This window comes from Tinamus guttatus, unplaced genomic scaffold (genome assembly GCF_059628265.1).
Source record: "Tinamus guttatus ecotype Peru unplaced genomic scaffold, ASM5962826v1 Tinamus_guttatus_pri_ptg000043l, whole genome shotgun sequence".
Classification (NCBI taxonomy): Eukaryota; Metazoa; Chordata; class Aves; order Tinamiformes; family Tinamidae; genus Tinamus; species Tinamus guttatus.
In genome coordinates this window covers 959,504-979,996 of record NW_028288577.1, presented here as the reverse complement: position 1 = coordinate 979,996, position 20,493 = coordinate 959,504, and the positions used below count along the sequence as shown (strand labels likewise).

Here is a 20,493-nt window from a genome sequence, read left to right as displayed (position 1 = left end):
GATGCCGGTTAGTTAAGATAGTACTGCACTAGTTCTCCTTGTCCTCCCACCCGCAACAGCACAGACACAGAGTCAGTCTAAAGAGAAAAACAACAACAAAAAAACCCCAGATGGTTTTCAACTGTCTTTGCAGTTTGCTTAGCAGAGAAATGAATTCAGCTTTGAGGATGGAGCACGGGTGCTGTTGCACAAACCTGCTTTCAGCCATACTGTGTTCTTAAGGGCATGGTACCTTCTGGCGTGGTATGTTTGTAACACGATGATCTGACAGGTGGTAAAAATGCAGCATGTGGGACATAAAGAAAAATCTGGTAACTGATACTAAACAGCCTGGAGATGGTGAGAGGGTTGTGCTCAGCAAGTGCCCAGATTCAGGCCAGGTAATCCAACTTCTGGGGCAGCTGTGCTTTCTGCAGCTGGTGGCTGTAAGGTGCTATATACTGCTTCAGTCTGAGATGGAGCCTGTTTGCTGTGTGAGTGCAATTCACAAAACGTTGGAATTTAAAAATGATGTTTGCAAATTGGGATTGAGATACTAATGTCGTCCTACTTGTGAATAATTTTCATATTTAAGGGAGATGATGCTCTGCACCTCCTAGCTCTTTTTTATAGTTGTCTTAAAAATCAAATGGGGATAGTATGCTGTGGTCAGTTCTAGCTTCATAATATTTTGGAGTTAACTGGTAATACTCTTAAAAGATATTATTTAAGTATTACATCAGTTAATGTGTTTTGCTGATCATTTCGGTCATTTACAAGTCATGCAAGAAAATTATAAAAAGATATAGATGCATTTTTTGATGTGTGTGCTAACGTTTAGATTTTAGTGGCAACTGCCCCTACAAGAAGATTTTGTTTCTTGCTAGATGAATCTGAAGCATAAGCAGAATTATAGAATATGATTCCTCGTTTCCAAGTTCTCTTCCTTAGTTTTTCTGATTGATGGAGACACGCAGCTTTGCTTCTTGACTTCGCCCTCTGCTTTCAACGCAAGGTAAGGCTGCTGTGTGCTTGCAGTGTTCTTAAAATGAAGTGTGAGAATGAATTTGTTTCAGAATAATAGAAAGCTAGTCCTGTTTTTTATTGTGTAATTCACAAAGGGAAGTTGAATCTTACGCTTCCTTTGAAGCACCGCGTATTCTGTTGTCCATCTTCAAGCAGAAAGCTTCAGCTACTTGCAGACATTTGCTGTTTTAAAAAAAGCTTGTTTTTAAAAGAGAAAGCTCTTCCTCTTGAATGGGGGGGAGGCTCTAGCGATTCTTTTTACATGAATTTGGAGTTATTCTTAAACGATAGGGGTCCGAGTGCTGAACTGACCCCCTCCGTGTTGCTGAACACGGGGGAAAGGCTTGTTCAGAGGGCTGCGGGGTGGGTATGAGCGTTGGTTCGGCTCTTTTCCAGCCGCGGGAGCCGTCGGGATGTCGCGCATTCCCCTCCCATTGCTTTAGGTGCAGTGGGATCACGGAGCCCTGGAGAGCAGCGGAGCCGTGAAGGACCGCGCTGAGACCGGACACCTCAACACATGCCAGGCGCCGGGGGCGTGGCCTCCCCCGCGCGTGGGCGTGGCCCCGCGAGGGAGGCGTGGCCTCCCCGCGAGGGGGCGTGTCCCGCGCCGCGCGGGGGCGTGGCCGGGGGCCGGGCGGCGCATTGTGCGCGGCGGCGGCGGGGCCGGGCCGCGGCCATGGAGCGCTGGGCCGGGCGCGTGGCGCTGGTCACGGGCGCCTCCGTGGGCATCGGCGCGGCCGTGGCGCGGGCGCTCGTGCAGCACGGCATGAAGGTCGTGGGCTGCGCGCGCAGCGTCGACAAGATCGAGGTACCGCGGCCGCGTCTCGCGTGGCGGGTGGGTGGTTGGGGGGGAAGGCCTCGTGTCGCCGCCTCAGCGGCTCCCTGAGGTAACGGCGCCGCCCGCCCCCTTCCCGCCGCCACGGGCCGTGTCGGGGCCTCGCTCGCGCCCCGCGGGTCCCGCCGCGCGTGGGGCGCCCCGCGCCGCCGCCTCCTGCGCGCGTTTATGTTCATCCATAGCAAAAAATAAATAAAATAAAGGGCTCGGGAAGCTGGCGGCTGCCCCCTGAGCCACCGCGTTCCCCGTCACCCCAGGCACCGCGTTGTTCACAAGTTGCCGGAGCAGCAGCGCTAGTTCTGGTGTTTTTATTCAGTCCTGAATCGTTGCTGAGCGTGGAAACAGCTGCCGGGCTGCGCTCGTGGGTGCTGCGTGTCCGGAGGCTCCGCGCGCTCGGGGACACGATGCTCTGCGGAGCCAAAATCGCGTTTAAACAGCGATGCTGAAGGGTGATGCTGGTCCTTAGCGGGGGTTTTTACCCCTGTATCAAGCCTCTGAAGAGCTAAGCCAAAAGCCTCACAACGTTGGCTTGGAAATAAAGACATCGGAGCAATCCGGGCTCGTGCCTGGATGCCTTCGCTTTGCTCCGAGCTGTGTGAACCAAAACTCATCCGCCCTTCCCAAGAGCGAGCCGAGGCTTTCGTGTCTGGGTGCAGCACCAGGAACCAAAGCCTTGCAGCGCGGCACCTCACATCTCATCAGGCTTTTCTTCTTGAAATTATTATTGCAACTTTATGGAGCATAAGGTGGTGTTGAAAGTTTCTTTTCTTTTTTTTTTTTTCTCCTTTTACTTATTTGCATCACATGAGAAACTTGGGTCTTGGCGAACATGGAGCTGGATGAGCTCATAAGAGTGGGAAAGCTGAGGATCTGAGGGAGGAAAATGGTTGTAGGCAGTTTAAAACCGTATTGTCTTGCTGTGCGGTGCCTGCTGGACAGCTGGGCTGAAGGAGGGTTTTATGAGCAGCCAGCGCTTTCATTCCCATCGTGAAGGGGGAACGGATTCACTGTGTGCAATGGATCACACTGAGAAGAAATCCGCCCCCAAAAAACAAGACTTTTCTTGTTTTGTATCCCAAAGAACCGGTGCGGGGGGAACAACCTTCGGAGAAACAAAACTTTTTTCCTCCTTCACAATGAGTCAGAAAGAAGCCACCAGCAGCACTGAGGAAGCACCAGGGTAACTTTCTTATCTGTCCTTTGGGGCTTACTTCTAATTATGGGTTTCCCGACCCTTTGACAGCTGTGGCTTTTGGAGAAGGGCCGAGTGCTTCCAGGGTTTTCCCATGTGCCAGTGAGAGCCTTAAGGTACTTCCTTTCCTCCAGCTGAACGAGCGTGTTGCAGCCTGGCAGCATCAGGTAAGGGATGTCCTTGTTTCCCAGCAGCTGTATCCGCTGTCACAGGACGAGCGGGACAGTTTGGCAGTTCGTGTGGTTTAACTGGTCTTTATGCTCCTCCTGCAATACGGTTTGATTATTTTTTTTCCCCGGCTTGTTGCACGTTACAAGCTGTTTGTTAAATGAAAATTTTAAGAAATCCTAAAGAAACTTGGTAATAAAAATCAGCGGAACTTTTATTTCCCCTCTGCCACAGATGGTTTTTGAAAACCTCCCTTTCTGAAGTTTTTCTTGCAGGAATACAATCTAGATTTAAGAGACAGTAAACTCTTTTTGAATGTTTTGCCTTTTTGATTGCATTTGTACAGAATGCAAGGTTTGTACAGGTGATTTATCTGGGTTGCTGCTGTACATAAATATCCTGAGCAGGGTGGACTATTCCATATTTTCTAAGCCTTTTGTTACTATAGTGCCTCAAAAACTTCTGTTAACCAGTGCAGCTCACGTCTGCTCCCGGTTGGTTCCTTTTTCTGTGCTTTCTAAGCATCAAACCAAGTTGGAGGTTCAGCCGTTTGCTTGGGCCGTATTTTGTACTGTCTCTGTTCTGGTTTGCTGTGCAAGATCCCTCCTGAATGAGGAGGAAAATCCCAGAGATGCTGCTTGTTCAGGGAAGGGAAAGTGGGGGAGCTTGAGGGCTGCTCCAGGAAGGGGCCCGGCATATCGGAGCAGCCACCATCCTTGGCACAGATGGGGTTTCTCCCCAAGTGCCCCCGTGTCCTTGGAGCAGGGCTGTTTACAGCACCTCTCCTGCAGGATCTGGTGGAAAAAAAAAAAAAAGATAATTCATGTTTGAGGTTATTGAGCTCGTGCTGGGACTTGGGACTTTGAACGTGGCTGTAAGAAGCCGCCTGGAGGAGCAGGGCTGGCTTTGTGGGCCAGGCAGGCCCTGCCTCGCGGGGCCGTGGGAAGCCTCCTGCCTCCCGTGAGGCCCTTTGGGGATGCCGGAGAGCAGGAAAGATGCGGGAAGGTTCCCTGGCGCCGCGCTGGGGAATCGGAGCGGGAAACAGGGAGCTGCAGGGATGTGCGCGTAAAGGGAGGGCATCGCAGCGCTGGCTGCTGCGCCGCATCCTGCTGTATTAAATATTAGCAATGTTCCACCGTGAATAAGGATGTACAGTGATTTGCACCCAAAATACACGTCAAGCCGTCTTGACGAGGAAAGAACGTAGATGAAACAGGAATGCTGTGCTCATTCCCTGGCATAAAGCATGTATTTTCATTAATGTTTTGCTCTGGAGCCATGCACTCTGAGGGAAACTACCTCGAAGCACGCTCTGGTTTTTATGACCTCCTGTAAACTGGTGACCCAGAGTGTGTTGTCTGGTGTGGAGTTTAACTGGGGCTGTAAATACTACATGAAGATCTCTTAATCTTTCAGAAAATCAGATAAGGGCTTGAAGCGAGATTACAAAGGAATTGCCAAATTGTGCTGTAGATACCAAACTTGTGTCAATGAGTCCAATGCTCTTTATATGACTTTGAAGTAAAAACATGTTAGAATGAAGTCAGACCTGCAAAAGTCTGTATGTTTTTTCCTCCAGTGGCTCTGCCAAAAAGCAGCATGAACATCGGTGGAATCGGGACCCCAGTTGAGTTCCATGGAATAGTGTTTCCTATTGTTTCAAAATCAGTTTGGAATTTGTGTTTTTTGTCACGTGTTACGTGCAGGGCATGGTAAGAAGCCCGAGTTGGCAGCAAGTCCTTCCCCTTTGTGACAATAGGAGTTGTGACCTTTTCAAGTGCGGCGTGGGCCCACCTGCAGCCCTCATTCACAAGCCCTGCTCCGTGGAGCCTGTTCCCTACAACAGCCTTTTGTTCCCGGCTCCTTTCACCACTTTTGTGAGTGAAGGCTGTTTGTGTGGGTTGTTCGACAGTGACTTTTTTATATAATTAGTCTGAGAGAGCTAAAATATAAGTAAAATGGCTGTCTTTTACTTTGTATGCCACTAGATAATTTGGCTTGAAAGCCGTTTTTCAAAGAGAAGCCGAGAGGTGTTATCAGCTGTCACATACTTTCCGACATATGGGCTTGCAGCGTGTTTTCTGCTCGTCAGATATTTACATGTGTTTAAAGTCAGGAGCGAGCTTAAGTGATTTAATGAATGACCCGGGAGTTGTTTTTCCCTTTCTTTCGCGTTGGGCAGGAGCCGGCGCCGGTGGAAGCCGGTCCCTGCTGGACGGTCACCTCTGCGTCGCAGGGATTTGTGGCTCCCAACGGGATCTGCTGCGATTTACCAACCTGGCTGGAAGCGCGCTGAGCTGCGGTGCCTCCGCCCGCGGGCACGACGCAGAGCTCTGCTTTGCTGCCTTCCCAAGCAGGCTCCTAGGTAATTCCTTCCTGACGTTTTCCAGGAATCTGGATGTCGCGGCTGCCTTCTCACAGTGCAGGCACCGGGATGTTTGCAAGACCAGCAAGTGTCCCGCAAAGCAGCTCCCGGCCGCTCTGTCACCAGCCACGGGTTTTAGTGGGTGATGCCCAAGTCCAAGCCCTGCTCCTTAGCGCTCCTGTCCTGGGAAAAGGGGACAACACGAGGCTGCTCATGCGAGTGCAGGGAAGCGAGGCCTCTGGGAGCAATGGCCAATGGAGAGCCTCAAAAATAGATGTTGTGCTCTTAAAATATATTTTCCATATTAAGGAGAGAAGGGGGGAGAGTTGTGCAGGAAGCAATAAAATATGGCTTAAATTACAAGGTTTAACCGATTCATTCTAATGCATTTGTGACAGTTATTGATCAAAGGTAACATTTATAACCAGGGACTGCATTGTGAAGGTTAGATCTTGCTTCAGAAATAGCCTTTGATAAGCTGGGCTATCGATTGCAGATTCTAGCAGTGCAACCTCTGAAGAGGTTAGTGCCTTTTTTAAGCAAAGCTGCATCCGTGTGGGAGTGGGAAGGAATAACGGGGCCTTCCTCCCGAGAGCTGAGCATCCCCAACAGCCATTTGGTTCTTTGCTGCTGAGCGCTGCAGCATTCCGGCTGCGCGGGATGGGGAGCCGTGTCCAGCTGCTCCGTGTCCCTCGCTGCGGCCTGGCTCCCGGCTCCGTGTCCGGAGCTGTGCCCTGTCCGGAGCGGGAGCTCCCGGAGCCGCGGCTGCTGTGCTCGGGTCGCTGTGGTTTGCAGCCACAGGCTCTCGGCTGATTCAAGGTGGAAGTTACCTGCGTCGCGTGCAAATCACATCCAGAACGTGGCGGTGCGGTTATTCTCTTGGTCCTGCTCGAATCTCCCTGCAGGATTTCCCACCTCAGCAGAAACTCGTGGCTATTGCGGGACCCCGTAGCAGCAGGGTCTGCCTGTGTTCAAGAAGGGGTTTGCGGGGGCTCTCGGGCAGGATGCCCATTGCAGCCTCTCCCAAGACACGTCTGCAGAGCGGCTGGGGGGCAGCTCCCCTTTTTTAATGCATGTATTTCTTTCTTTAAGGCAACAGAGGCAAATCCAGGCAGGTTATTCCTGAAACCCAGTCTACTTTTAAACAAATGACCTTCGGAATGTCCTTGGCCTCTGCAAGGTTTGTTTTCTGTTTGGCAAAGTCCTTGGCTTTGCGACACTGGGCACTCAAGGCCTCCGAGGTACTTTTATTGCCACTTGTCCCTGACCAGATCCTTCCTTGATAAATATGGAAGAGCTCCTGTAATTGCTCCCGTGAGCAGGAACAAATGCTTCGCTGTGCTCCTGATCTTCCTCATCCTTGTGGCTAATGATGCTGCAGGGCGAGGAGGGGCTGGCTTTGAATCAGGTTTCACTGGCCCTCCTTCCCCTTGGATCTGCTTTGCATGAACAGAGCATCTTCCATCACAGCCCGGCCCCGAGCGCGGGATCCACGGGAGAACGGTGCTTGTGCTGGGCTGGGCTTCTACGTACAGGCTCTATTTGTTGCAATACTGCTAAAAATAAGCCATAACTGAATCTTTTCTCAGGTTTTGGAGTTGTGGCGGGTTGTTCCGCCTCTCTCTCCTCGCATAGCACGGGGCAGAGCAGGTGAGTGCTCCACGCACGAGCGGAGGAGCTCAGTTCTGCTCCCTCCGCCAGACTCTCCTCTCTGCCGCGCGGACGCGGCTCGGGCTCTGCTGGGGCTGCTGGCCGGGCCCTGGGCTGGCTGGTGTCACAGTGGTGCTTGGACAGAGGTTTAATTGCTGCATGCAGCACCTGCAGCTGCATTTGCTGCTCAGCAGCTGGGAGCGCAGTGCATGCTGTGGCTCGCGCCGAACGAGCCCTGCACCGTGTGCTGACGCCCTCGTCTTGCTTGTCCCTGGGTCATAAATCTGCAGCGTGTTGAAATTCAGGGCCTGTCATCTGAATTTTGCTACTGGGGAATATTAGGAGCTTGTGAGTGAAGGCCTGCTCCTTTACAAGTGTGTGCTAATCTTTCTTTTCAGAAGAGGATTCATTTAGGATTATAAGGGCGCAGAACAGGAGCTGATGAGATGGAGATAAATGTGCGAGGGCTGCAGCTCCTTCCCTGCCCTCCCAGCAGAAACGTTTGCTGCAGCGTGAGTGACACTGGGGGAGGTGAGTGTGGGAAAACATCCAGCTCTGTGTCTGCAAACTTGAAAGGGGGGCAAAAAAAAGGCCTGCGCCATGGAGTGGTGGAAGGGGAAAAGGTGGATCTTATGATCCGGTCCTGGTAGAGCCCTTTCCTCAAAAGATGCTATTTCTAGCGCTTTCCTGGGAGAATAGCCCCGTGCACATTTTGTTATGGAAACCTTACGCAGGCTGCTGGTCTGTGGCATCCCTATTTTCCTATTCTTTATACTTTCCCATTGCCCCTCTATGCACCAGTCTGAGCTGCGCAGCTCCTGCCTGGGTTATTCAGGGGGCTGCAGCAGTGGTTTCCACACAGAGCAAGCCAAGATACTGCTAGGGATCCCAGACTTTCCCTGCTGCCTGCCGTGAGATTAAACAGAGTTGGATTTAATTAGGAAAACCCACTCCCTGAGCGCAGGGGAAGCGGAGAGGTTGCACCGGGAGCATGGGTCATTTCCCTATATTCCTTCAGTCCCAATAGGGGTGTTGGAGCCTCTCCAGGAGAGAAAACATCTCCATGCTCCCTGTGCGCAAATCTGCATCATGCATTTGGGGCTGAGGAGCGGGCAGGTCCCTAGGCAGCTCATTTTGGGGTAGTTGCACCTCAGAATAAGCAAGGAATATTGCTGCAAGGAGCTGTCACAACGGGAGCTGCGCGTTTCCTCCTCCCCCACTGCAGCCGGGTGCGACGAGATCTGAGCAAGCCTGGAAAAGAAAAGGGAGGAAAAAAATGCCTTGACGTAAGGAGCGATTGTCTGAGTGCCTTGAGGTAGCGGAGACGTTCAGGGCAGTATAAATGGAATGATTTGACTTGCATGTGTGAAACCAGAAATCTAAAGTTAAGTGAACTAGAAAAAGATGGTTTGAATGTTTAACTGCTGAAAAGTACAGACAGCAGAGAGGGCCTGGGGAGAAAAAAAAAACAAAAGCAGCGTGACTCTTCAGCGGCCAAGGAGGACACCTAACAGCGCTTGGAAGACGTGGTTGCTCAAGCAGGTTGGCTTAATGATTGACCCGTGGACATGAGATGGTGCTTGGTGGGCAGAGAGGGGCGACTGGCTCTGTCCTTCCAGCAGGTTTTGATTTAACCCCTTCAAAATTATTCTGGCTTGGGAAAACAATATGGGAACTTGGATGGTGCATTGGGACCAGTGCGAGGGTAGCTGTTGGCCCAAACCTTGGTCATGGCGCCAAGAAAACTCTTTTTTCCTCCTCCTTTTCCTTCAGCTACCTAAAATAATTGGGGTGGCCTGAGTTTCTTTCCACCTGGCTTCTCAAGGCAGCCATGTACTCGAGCACAAGGTGAAGCGGGAGGATGCGGGTACCTGTGATGAACGTGAGCTCAGACTAAAAATTACCTAATAGTTTCTTCTGGCTTTAATCTCTTTGAACTAGACGTGTCTGAACTAAATAGGATAGTTTGCCAAATAATGCCCTGTGTGATTCTCTTATTCTATCCCTTGAGGGGTGCCCTTAGTTTTGTAAAGCCTTTTAACATGGTTGGATTGAGATGCATGGAGCTGTGCCCTTTGCAAGCATCTTGTGCAGAAAGAGCATTAACTCTTTCTCAGGAGAACTGGCTTATCCTTAGCATGAGCAAAACACCCTGTTAATGTGAGACGTCCTTGTAACACCTTTAAAAAACAGGCAACTAAGTAGTATACAGTGAGCAGCGTGACCAGGTTTTCTCCTTTGTTTCTCTTACACGTAGGCGTTTGGGTTTTGCCGTCGTCTTGTTCATTCATTCATTTGACACTGCTGTAAATAGAGATAAATCGCAGCGACGTCCCTGGAAGAAGCGGTGTTGCAGCCCGTGTGTGTAGGATGGTCACCAAATCACACTGCTAGTTTGGGATTGCCCTTTGGGAAAGCTGCTTTGTCACCCCTGCTGGGGTGGCAGGACTTGCACAGCGCTGTGCTGATGCTCCTGCACCAGCATGAAAACGCAAGGGCTTGCACCCATGTAATGAGGGTTAAATATTTATATTGCATATTTATATTTCAGTGTGAGGTATCGTATTTTTTCTTTATGTTTCTGTGTTTCTGACGTTCCTGCATGCACAAGTGCAGCAGGCACCGGACGGCGCGTCCCCGCGAACGCGGTGGGTGCAGCCGCCGAGCTCGTGTCTCGGGCTCTCCGTGTTGTGTATTGGGTCACTCCCAGGTTGCCTGTGAAGCCTGGAAAAACAGCTTTGCTTTCCATCCCCCCCAGCTCGTGTGTGGCATGCTTAAAACGGAATGAGCGTTAATCAGGTGATTTGATTGATGCTGTGGAAAAATACTGCGAGTATATTGTAGAGTTGCTTTATGTAAGGCTTCTCTTGCAAACTTGCCCGCAGTTGACATCCCTTTGAAGAGCCTGTGATGCCTCTCTCTTCTAGGGACGTGGGAAGCACGTTGGGCTCAGCGTGGCTGTCAGCGGTGCTCGGCACCTCGTTTTCAAAGGGAATTTGTTAACACAAGCAGAGCCTGGAAATGAAAGGACCCGCGTTGATTCCTGTTTGAGGCAGCGAGCAACGAGATGGGAAAGGAGGGATCTGGGGAGATGTTTGTGGGCAGATTGGCCAGTCATGAGCAGGGGCTTTCTCTTGGGGTATCTAAGCTGTGAGATAACGGGGGGCCCTGGGAGGATGGGACGGGCAGCTCCACCACAAGCTCCTTCATCTGGATCACTGGCTGTGGCCTGTGACGGTTGGACACCAGTCCTGCCCCAGGAGCAGGCTAGGAGCCCGCTCTTCCCTTGCCCTGGCAAACCAGGAGCGAGGATCGCCGATTTTATCGCTTTTGCGTTAGGGCTGAACAGGCCTGAATGGGCCGAATGCCTTTGTGGACGTCAGGACGTCTTGGGACGGCAGGATGGAGAGAGCTCTAATGCTGCTACCTGCACGCCAGGTTTTGGTTTCCTTGGTCTGGGATCTCTTTTTTTTCCTCTCCTTTATAGCCTTGTAGAAACAAGGAAGGCCTCATCCACAGGGCAGTTTGACACCTTGCAGCAGCCCTGCATGCTGCTTTTCGTCTTGTAAGTGCTGCTCTTGCCTGTTTTTCCCAAGCTGTTTGCTCAAGCGTTTATTCCGACCTTTTGGAAGGGGTGTATTTTTCCTGGATCGGACCCTCAGACTCAGGCTGGTTTCAGCCTGTGATCCGCAGGAGCCCTGCAGACCTCGGGGCCGCAGCCGAGAGCCGTGACGGGCAAATCGGAAAAGCTGAAAGGCTCCGTTTGGGGACTTGCAACCCCTCTGTGGTGCTTTCAGATATTGAGAAAGGTTGGAAATCACTGACCTAGCAGAGCCGTTTGTCCCAGAGCAATTAAAATAAGAGAGCTGGAGATCCTGGCCTGTGTCTGTGCTCCTCCCAGGGAGGAGGGCAAGGGCTGTGCTGTGCAAACGTGTGTTTGAGAAACCTGCCACCACGAGAGCCCCCCGCGAGCAGCCCATTTGTGGGTTAGGCGGGAGTCAATTCACCTGTTCGGGTGGGATTTCTCCCCGCTTTGTGCTTGGAGGCATCCACGCAGGTTGCCAGCCTCCCTGCCCGCGGCGAGGGCTGGCGTGAGAAGCAGCATGTTTGTTCCAGAGCTTGAGTATCCGCCTGGCTGGCGAGCGCTGCAAGGTCACGAGCGCCGGGTCTTTGCGGGGACAAGTGACAGCCTCTGCCTCTGTGACAGCTGAGCGGAGGGGACAGGGATCTCCAGGCTTTGTCATTCCCGCTTCCACTGGAGCGAGGCACGTCCTGGGCAGCGTGGGGGTGCAGACAGAGGCGCTGGGTCAGCCTGGCCCCCTCCGAAACGCAGGGCTGGCTCTGCAGGGGCTCGGTGGCACGGCCGCCAGGAGGGCCGGGCCAGCCGGGGAGGTGACACGTGTGGCTCGCAGCAGGAGCCGGCTCCCCTCCCGCACCGGCCGCGTTCCAGGTCCTTGCCGAGGTCCCCTGCGTGGGCCCAGCTCCTCCTTTTGCGAACGCAGTCACCTTGGGCACGCGGAGCAGCGTGAGCGCCCGGAGAGCTCCGCGGCGGGACGTTTCCCTGCACCCCCTGAGATGTCACACTGGTGAGGCGGCTGCAGGCGGTGGCACTGGAGTGACTGGGTGGACATCTGTAGCCCGAGTCCATCGCTGCAGGAACCAGACATCACGTGGCTCCCGCTCCGCACTGGAAGCTGTCACTGTCGCCGATGTGACACTCGGGGGCGAGACGCTGGCTCTCATTAGCGTCACGGGAAGGGGCAGCCTCTGGAGAGCGCGTGCGGCGGCCGCTGCTTCGGTAACGCGCTCGGCCGACAGCCGCTCTCGGCCCTGCGTTTCCTTTGTATCACTTAGCTGCGTGAAAAGCCCGGCTGCTTGGAATAATTGTTGGTAATGAGGGGTGCAAAGCAGGGGATTGCCGTGTCCTTTACCCGCGCGGCGGCGTGGGAGACTCCCCGCCTGCGTCGGCCACCACTGACCTCCTCCAGCTTGTGGCCACTGTGGGTGTTATTAGCGTTTTGCCAACACCTGCTTGCCCCGACCTGTAGTGCTTGGGGCAGTGGACAAACACGGAGCATGTCCTTAAGTTTAATAACTTAAACTCTGAAGCAGTCACTCGTACATATATGCACTGTACGTGCATGTGCAGGGGTAACGAGGGGATGCTCGTGGTGCTCATGGTCCTTGTCTATCTCTTCCCCAGAAATTGGCCGCCGAATGCCAGAGCGCTGGCTACGCCGGCACCCTCATCCCGTACAAGTGCGACCTCTCCAACGAAGAGGAGATCCTGTCCATGTTCTCCGCCATCAAGACCCTTCACCAGGGGGTCGACGTGTGCATCAACAACGCGGGGCTGGCGCGCCCGGAGCCGCTGCTCTCGGGGAGCACGGAGGGCTGGCGGACCATGATAGACGTGAGTAGCGCTGCTCCGCTCGCCGCCGCGGCCACGCGTTTGGGACCCCGGAATTACGGCTCCCTGTGGCAATTGGAAATGTTTTTCACAATTTTTATCTTTTTTTTTTTTTTTTTCCTCCGAACATTTCCAGCATCAGGGAGAGCCTGCCCATTGGCTTCCTGCTGCACTGCTCAGCACTGCTGAGCCAAATGCCGTAACCTTAGGGTATGAAAATGTGCATCACTTTCAGTGGTGTGATCATTTCATTCACTGACTTTCTAAAAGGAAAAGAGACTCATTTTTTATTAAATAAAATGGGAAATTCAGTGCCAAGCACTGGCTTTTGTATCTAATCCTGTTAAGGAATTACAGCAGTTGGCTGTAAAATTTCTTTTTCGCTTTGGAAGCTGTAATGCTTTTGTTTTTACTGCTTCATTTTCTGCCCATAATCTGGTTAGAGCTGCCTGTGGATGCGACAGTTTCTTAGGCCACACCAGGAGCATGTGGCTGGATCCTGGTGTTTACAAGCAGCATTCCCACCCTGGGGCTGCTCGGAGTGATGGGGTCAGCCTGGATCTCACAGCCAGTTGGGGTCTATCCGGAATCATTCCAGAGGCTGCATAAAGCAAAGCAGGGAGGCACAAGTGCACTGAGGCCATGGTGAGAGCCACTTTATCTGGGCTCCTTAAGGACTTGTTAGCGTTTGGGTGGCTTTGCTGGCTGCTGTGGCTGCAGCCGGGTCCTGCTCTGCCCAGCCCTGGGCTCTTGGGGGTTGTCCAGCCTGGGTCACTGCACCCAGGCGTCTCTCCGAGCTCGGTTGCCATGGAAGCTTTATGGAAAACCCAGCGTGGTGTTGCCCACCGGCGCCGTGTGCGGGATCTGCCCTGACAGCTCCGCTGGCCTTGGCATGCCAGGCCCTGGAAAACGCTCCCCAGCACCGTGTCCTCCTCGTGCTGAGGCAGGGGAGGTCGCTGCTGGCTCTGGCACAGCTGAGCAGGGACAGGGAAGGCTCCTTGCATGGGCTGTCATGGAGCTGCACCGCTTGCTGTGGGATGCAGCTGGGCTGTCTCCGTGTGCTGCCAGGCTGCAAGACAGGGAAACTTCTAAACAGCCATTGAGCTATTGATTTAGAAGGCATTTAGGGCCCTAAATTAAAGGGGTTTTTTATTATTTTTGGTAAATTGATTTTTGTTTCATTCATTTTTTATGAGGCTTGAGGATGTCTGTCATCTTCCAGACTTCCCTCTCAGTATACCCATTCCACGAAACCTCTTGCTGTACATCTTCCAGTCAAAGTAGTGTTAACACTTACTTATTAAAGCACTTCTTCTTTTTTATCCTTATCATCTGGCGTTTTTATTCCCAAGGGGGAATCCGTAGGCAGTTTTTCTCCCCGCGCTGCTGCAGGCTCAGCTTCAGACTCGCCTCTCTGTGGCTTTCTGAGCGTGCCAAGCACAGGGCCACCAGCCCACACATCCGTGTCCTGGTTTGTGTCCGCCCGCGCGCGAGGCCGTGCTCCGCGTGTGGCTGGAGCAAAGTCCTCCGGCCGGCGCGGGGTGCCGTGCACACATGGGCTCTGGGGTGGGAGCAGCTCCTTCATGTTTTACCTCCTGACCTTTACAGCCGGGAATTCCAGCTGGACTCTCCCTTTGCTCCGTTCCACGTGCAGAGGGCTGGCACCCATCCTCTCCAGCTGGTAGAGTAACTGGCTTCGAGTCTTCTCCCTGTTAGTCTTTAGCCAGTGAGGCTTTTTGCACATATGACGTCTAAAAGCAAGAAGAATAAATGTTTTTTTTGTAACTTGGCTTCTAATGCATTCTTGTAAATTAGGATACTCCTTGTGATGCCTTAGGAAAGTCTGGTTTGGGGAAGAGAAACGCCTTCAAAGGAAAGGTTCCTTTGTTTTCCCAAGCTGGCAAATAAAAAAGTCCCCTTTTTGAGTAAATTTATTCCTACTGCACCCATATGCAGTCGCAGACCTGTGTTGTGCAACATGCTTTGCAAACACAGCACGTGGATGTGTTGGCCATCTTTGCTAAGGGACCTTTGAACCTTTTGTTCTCAAAATAGAAGCAAGCACTAAAAAACATCTTGGAGATTTGTAAGAATGACCTTTGGATTGTTTCTAGACGTGCTATCACCTGAAGACTTGTTCATATTTCAGGCGTGTTTTTCGGCTCTTGCGTAGCCTAAGTCGTGTTTTGAAATGCAATCAGGGTCCCCAAATCCTGCAGGTGCTGTCGGGAAAAGACTGAGAGCTGATCCCAGCTGGATGGGATTCCAGCTGGGGGGTTCGTTGTGCCGGGCTGACTTTACTGTGCAGGCTCTGGGCTTGCTCACGCGGCTATCCATGGTATTTGTCAAAAGGATGGAGGGTCAACCAAGTTCCAGCACTTGTGGAGCAGGGAGCCAAGCAGGAGAGTTCCTGGCTGCTCTCGGAGCTAACAGCGGCTGCGATCCGTGTCGGAAAGGAACTCGCTCCTTGCATGGCTGGCACACGGCACTGAGCTGGTTACTCCCACTTTCCTTGACCCGGTTGCTGGGAAATCCATTCTCCAAACAAATGTTCCTCCACTGCAGTTCTGTGTCCTTTCCTTCTCATTTGTGTCTCAGATGTGATTGGCAGCCCTCTCCCGTATCCTTGTATTTGCTGTCCATATACTCTTGTTCCCAGTGCTCCTTCCATATCTACTTGCAGCTGAATTCTGGTTCATAAGAAATGTAGTTCTTGACGGTTATTTAGACCACAGCAGTGTTTGTAGTCTCATCTGGCCTGCTGATATTGTTAACAAAAGGAGCGACCATTAGTTAAGACCTGCCAGTGTGTCCTACCTTGCAGCTGCTGCATCCTTTCTAGAGGACCTCAGCAAATAATTTCTACCATTTAGCCACCTTTTAAAAAACAAAATATCCTCAGCCTGGGCAGTTACCCCTGCTGCCAAGATGGCTTGCAAACCACCCATCTCGCACAGCCTGTCGGGGCTGAGTGCTGCCGTGCGCTCGCCAGGGGAACTTCTGCACCTCGTCTTCCTGGAGACTTTGACTCTCTTTTATGGCCAGCAAAGCCGCAGTGCTGCGGGGGGGACACGGCAGAGCTGGACTGAACCCAGAGCCGCCGCAAAGAGCGGGAGCCGGGAGGGCGCTGGAGCCCGTGCTGGCCGTGGCAGAGCAGCCTTGTTCTCCCCTACCTCGTGCTTACCTGCACAATGGTCAAATCCGTGTTGGAGGCAGGGGCCGTGGCTCTTGCACTCGGAGCTCGGTGGCTCCCGTGCCCTCGTTCCCGTGCACGGAGAAGGCCCGGCCAGCACAGAGCATGTCCGTGCGCTTCCCTCTGCCGGCGCGGACGCACTCGGCTCCTCGCTGCCGAGAACGGGTCACCTCTCCCGTGTCTGGCTGTGTCGTGAGCGTGGCCAGAGGGCCGGGACGTCCAGGGGGACATGGGGCAGCTGCCCCAGCTGGGCGAACCAGCACCATGTGTGGGATCCGGACCTGCACCTTCCGCACGCCGACGGCGACTGAGTCTCCCCTCTCCTCTTCCCTCAGGTCAACGTGATGGCTGTAAGCATCTGCACCCGAGAGGCCTATCAGTCCATGAAAGAGAGAAACATCGACGACGGGCACATCATTAACATTAACAGGTACGTGGGGTCAGCCGTGCGGGCCGCCTGCCCCGAGGGGAGTTCTCATGGGAGCTTTGACCTTTCCGAGTGGCTTATGTGTCCAGAGAGGATTTTTTCAAGGTTTGTGATGGTTCAGATTTTCAAAACTCTTTTGTTTTTCTCCTCTGCTGTTGTAAATACAACGAGGAGCTGCTGCACCTCCCCCTTGTCGGTTCCCTGGCAGATAAACCTGCTCTCTCTGGAGCTCAGCCCCAGCAGAGCAATCCCCACGGAGGGGTTTGAGAGAGGGGAGTTCCTCACGCAGCCATTCGTCTCAGCCTCTCTTCCTTTCTCTATGTTTGCTACAGCAGCAATAATTAAACATTTTTCATGTTTTGCTGGTTCTTCCCTCGGGCTTTGCTTACCTCCCTCCTCTCAGCACTTTCCTTTCTGCTCTCCCTCCTCAGCATGAACGGCCACAGTGTCGTGCCACAGTCGGTGGTGCATTTCTACAGCGCCACCAAGTACGCGGTCACAGCGCTCACGGAGGGGCTGCGGCAAGAGCTCAGAGAAGCGAAGACTCATATACGAGCTACCGTGAGTACTGCGGGGTTCACTCCTCCCTGCTGCTTTCGTGGGGCATAGAAAGCTGGCCTGCTCCACCGGGCACAGGTTTTCTTGTGGAAAAGGGTCAAGGGAGCAGCAGCCGGCGGTGTCAGAACCTTTTTGGGGTGTGCGAAGTGGGAGTCGTGTTGGGGAGTGAGGGGAGCAACGGCAGCAGCAGGGAGCAGCCAGCTGGGGCTGTTTGCTCTCCTGCAGATCTCTCTTTGCATCTCAGAAGTGACATGTCCAGCAGTTAAGTCATAGCGTGAGCTTTTCTGTCATTTTTTTCTGCCTATCCATCCCTTTGCAGCACAAAGAGGAAAGTTCAGTGGGGACTGTCCAGGGAGACCCTCATGGCAGTCATTAAGGCAGAATCTGGTCTCTTAAATTATTCCCTTTGTCAAAATGTCAGGGAGGAAGGAACAGTAGCAAAAGCGGTGGTCTGCTGGCTTTTGCAATGCCAAGAACTTTCCTCCTTTATTTATTTTTTTAAATTGCTTTCCTGAAGGAGAATTACAAATCCTATTAGGATGTGCTCTGCTTTTTTCTAGTGCATATCTCCAGGACTGGTGGAAACAGGATTTGCTTTTAAACTTCATGATAATGACCCAGAGAGAGCTGCTGCCACCTATGAGAGCATTCGGGTAGGACATGGGGAAATGGAAACCAAGGGAAGTGGCTCTGATCACAGTGCAACACTTGCTCTCCTGGTTCATCATGCAAGGAGCCAGTTCTGCAGAGCACCAAGTGCTTTCCAGAATATAGTCAGCATCCTCGCAAAGTCTCAGCACCTCAGCAGAATTGGGCCCATAGGCTCAAACCTCAGATTTTGCACTGATATTTGCACACTATGTAGATTTGTAATCAGAAGCAGTTTCCTACTCTCTCTATGTTTCTCTATATCTAGATCTTCCTGTAAATAAATCAGTCAGCTTTGACACTTTGCAGGCTCTGGCTTCTCCCTTATTGAAGAGAAGACATAGCAGGCAGTCACAGCTACACGAGGGTGGCTGAGAGGAATTCTGAGAGCGTGTTGCCTTGCAAGTGGCCAGCGTGGGGTTTCCCCTGCTTCCCTGGTACTGTTTGATAAGGATGGCAATGTGCACCTGACTGAGTGACTGTGCTGGTAGTTTCTAGCCTGCCTAGCCAGTTTGGGACCAAAACAGCTCTGTTTCTGTCCCCATCCTCACACTGACCCTGTTCTCTGCCGAATGGCTGCTCTTCTGCACGTCCTCTTCTGAATTATTTGTTTGAGAAATAGCCCAAAGCACTTCCTAGCTGTGCCTCAGTCTCTGCTCCTGGGAAGCCCATCCTGCTCAACACGGCTCTTTCACAGAGAGGCTGTTGGGTTTAGTGAATGGACAGGAGACGTGAGTTTTGCTCCCTGCTCCTCCCTGATGTGCTTGGCAAGCCTTGCTGCTTTCCACTGTGCCTCTGTCTTCCTTCATTTGTCTGGTCTAATATATATTGCAGGCCCTGGAAAAGGGCTACCACCTCCATCTCTCTATTTCTACTGACTAGCACTAGGGGATCTTAGTTTTGGGAGGCACCTCAAAGCCTTTACAATAATATTAGCAGCAAATGCAGAATAATATCACCCATCATCACTTCTGTTAATTTTTCAGTGTATTGTATTTTTTCCTGCTCACTTTCATCTTTTCTTGAAATGCCCCAGTGAGACTGTCAAAGCTTGTTACTAATGGTTAGGAAAGGAGTGATCTTGTGGTTAATATTTCCTGAGGCGGCCTTTGACTGAGACGATTTCCATCCGATCTTTGCAGTGTCTCAAAGCTGAAGATATGGCCAATGCTGTCATCTATGTCCTCAGTGCCCCACCGCACGTGCAGGTGAGCTGGGGGGCTCTGGGGACACTGCAGGAGGAGGTGGCTGCAGCGCTCGGGTTTGCTGAGGGCCAGGGTGGGGGTTAGCTGGGATCACGTCTGTTAACCCTTAAGAGCAGCTTTGGGAGCTGCTGGGGCTGCCCTGCTCTGCGCATCCAGGAGAACTCTGCACAGTCGTGGGAATAGAGGGGACGTGGGCACCTTTTACCCTTTTGGATGGTGTCCTGGCTCTGACTGTAGCTGGCTTCTTGCCTTAAAAGAAAAATCTCACTGTGCCAATATGAAGAAACGCACGAGCGATGGTTCTGCTTGACCCTCTGTGAGCCAGGGCAAAAGTAAGCCTTGAACCCGAGAGCTTACAACCAGTGCCATCTTGCGCTCCTTTTTTTTTTTTTTTCTCTGCACATATAAATGCTTTTACCCCTGCTGATAAAGGTAAAACAGTCACGCTTACCTTCATTTCTAATGGCTCTGTCTAAGGGTCTCATTTTTAGTCACAGGAGCTCTCTTTGTGTGCAGCTTGCTACTGTAATGGTGCAACATGTAAGGAACTGCTTTAGCATTTAAAATGTGCTTCAGTGCTCCAGTAAAATCATGTGTTCATCTCTTCCAGATTGGAGATATTCAGATGAGGCCCACGGAGCAGATATCATAGCAAACGAAGAGGAATGTGAGCAGCGCTGTGTATCCACTCCACTTCGAACCCTCTGACAATTTAGGGTTTTGGCGGCTAGCAACGTTTAACCGAGTACCAAGGATCATGTTTGAAGAATTATTTTTCCTCTCCCTCTCTCTGAGCTGGTGCTGAGCCAGTTAAAAACTTAGTAGTGGGTATCTTTTCTCACCCAGTCCTTTCTGAAATTGCTTAAGAGTAAAATGTATTTGAAAATAATGCAGGGAAGTGGGTTTATGGAAGATTGTTGACTCTAGGCTGGTATATTCTTCCTTTTGTTTTTTGCTTTTTTTTTTTGAGGTTTGTTTAATCTTACTTGATGACACTGTGGTTGAACACAGGTGAAGTGACACAGGCTGTTTGCCAGCTTCAGTGTGTTTTGAGTTTGTCAGTGGATGTCATCCGTGAATCCATCTAATTGGGGGCTCTAGTGCCATCACTTTGATGCTTATTTGGTAATCATGCACAGAATTTTTCTACTTCTTTCATATCCCGATATCCTAAAGCAGGTAAACACCCTCCCTCCCACCCACCAAACTCTCCCATTCACATGAATAGTGCCTGCTAAGTTTGAGGAGGTATAAATGTGTGTGCTTGCTATTTCTGTTTCTTTATCAGTAGATAGGTAGATAGTTGGAGGAGTAAGTACCTGTATTTCTGCAGGTTAGAGAATGATCATCTAAGTGGCATAGTTACAGTATGAGTGAGTCATTTGATATTTTTAATATACAATGTGCTGTCTTGTAATCACCTCTATCCTTGGTATCATGTCCCAGCACTCTTGATGTTTTTGTACGTTTGATATTTGCATGCATTGACACTTTTTGAAAATATTGATCAGTCTTAGAAAGATGTTTGGTGCTGTTTGAATGCTGATGCTGGTGACTAAGGAGTTGGAAATACTGCAAGTTTGTTTATTTGAGAGAAAAACTCAGAGAGAGAGAGGGAGAGAGAGAGAAGGAGTGAAAGTGAGTGAGTGGAATGAGCCATGCTGAAGCTGTCCAGGATGAATGGATGTCAGTAGGGGCGTTTGCCTGCAAAGCAGCAGGTAAAAGGTCTGGTTCAGACACTAGTCTTGCGCTGTTGCTGTCCCATTGATTTACTCTGGATTTACTCTGACTCGAAAGAGAAGAGAATCAGCCCCGTGGCTGATACGGGCACAGCTGA

General features: G+C 51.6%; 1 protein-coding gene across 1 annotated transcript; it reads left to right on the top strand.

The window, feature by feature from the left end:
• Nucleotides 1-1,671: 1,671 nt before the first annotated feature.
• On the top strand, nucleotides 1,672-20,493 carry DHRS11 (dehydrogenase/reductase 11). Its single transcript, XM_088535840.1, has 7 exons — nucleotides 1,672-1,813; nucleotides 12,419-12,628; nucleotides 16,154-16,248; nucleotides 16,677-16,806; nucleotides 17,364-17,456; nucleotides 18,594-18,659; nucleotides 19,267-20,493. The coding sequence occupies exons 1-7, from the start codon at nucleotides 1,682-1,684 to the stop codon at nucleotides 19,306-19,308; spliced, it is 768 nt and encodes a 255-aa protein (XP_088391966.1). The 5' UTR covers nucleotides 1,672-1,681; the 3' UTR covers nucleotides 19,309-20,493.

What these genes read in the sequence shown, in the direction of transcription:
- DHRS11 (XM_088535840.1), top strand. Translation starts at nt 1,682, where the DNA reads ATGGAGCGCTGGGCCGGGCGCGTGGCGCTGGTCACGGGCGCCTCCGTG. An exon ending in CACATCATTAACATTAACAG is followed by an intron (nt 16,249 to 16,676) that starts GTACGTGGGGTC and finishes CTCCCTCCTCAG; the next exon opens with CATGAACGGCCACAGTGTCG. An exon ending in GTGCCCCACCGCACGTGCAG is followed by an intron (nt 18,660 to 19,266) that starts GTGAGCTGGGGG and finishes CATCTCTTCCAG; the next exon opens with ATTGGAGATATTCAGATGAG.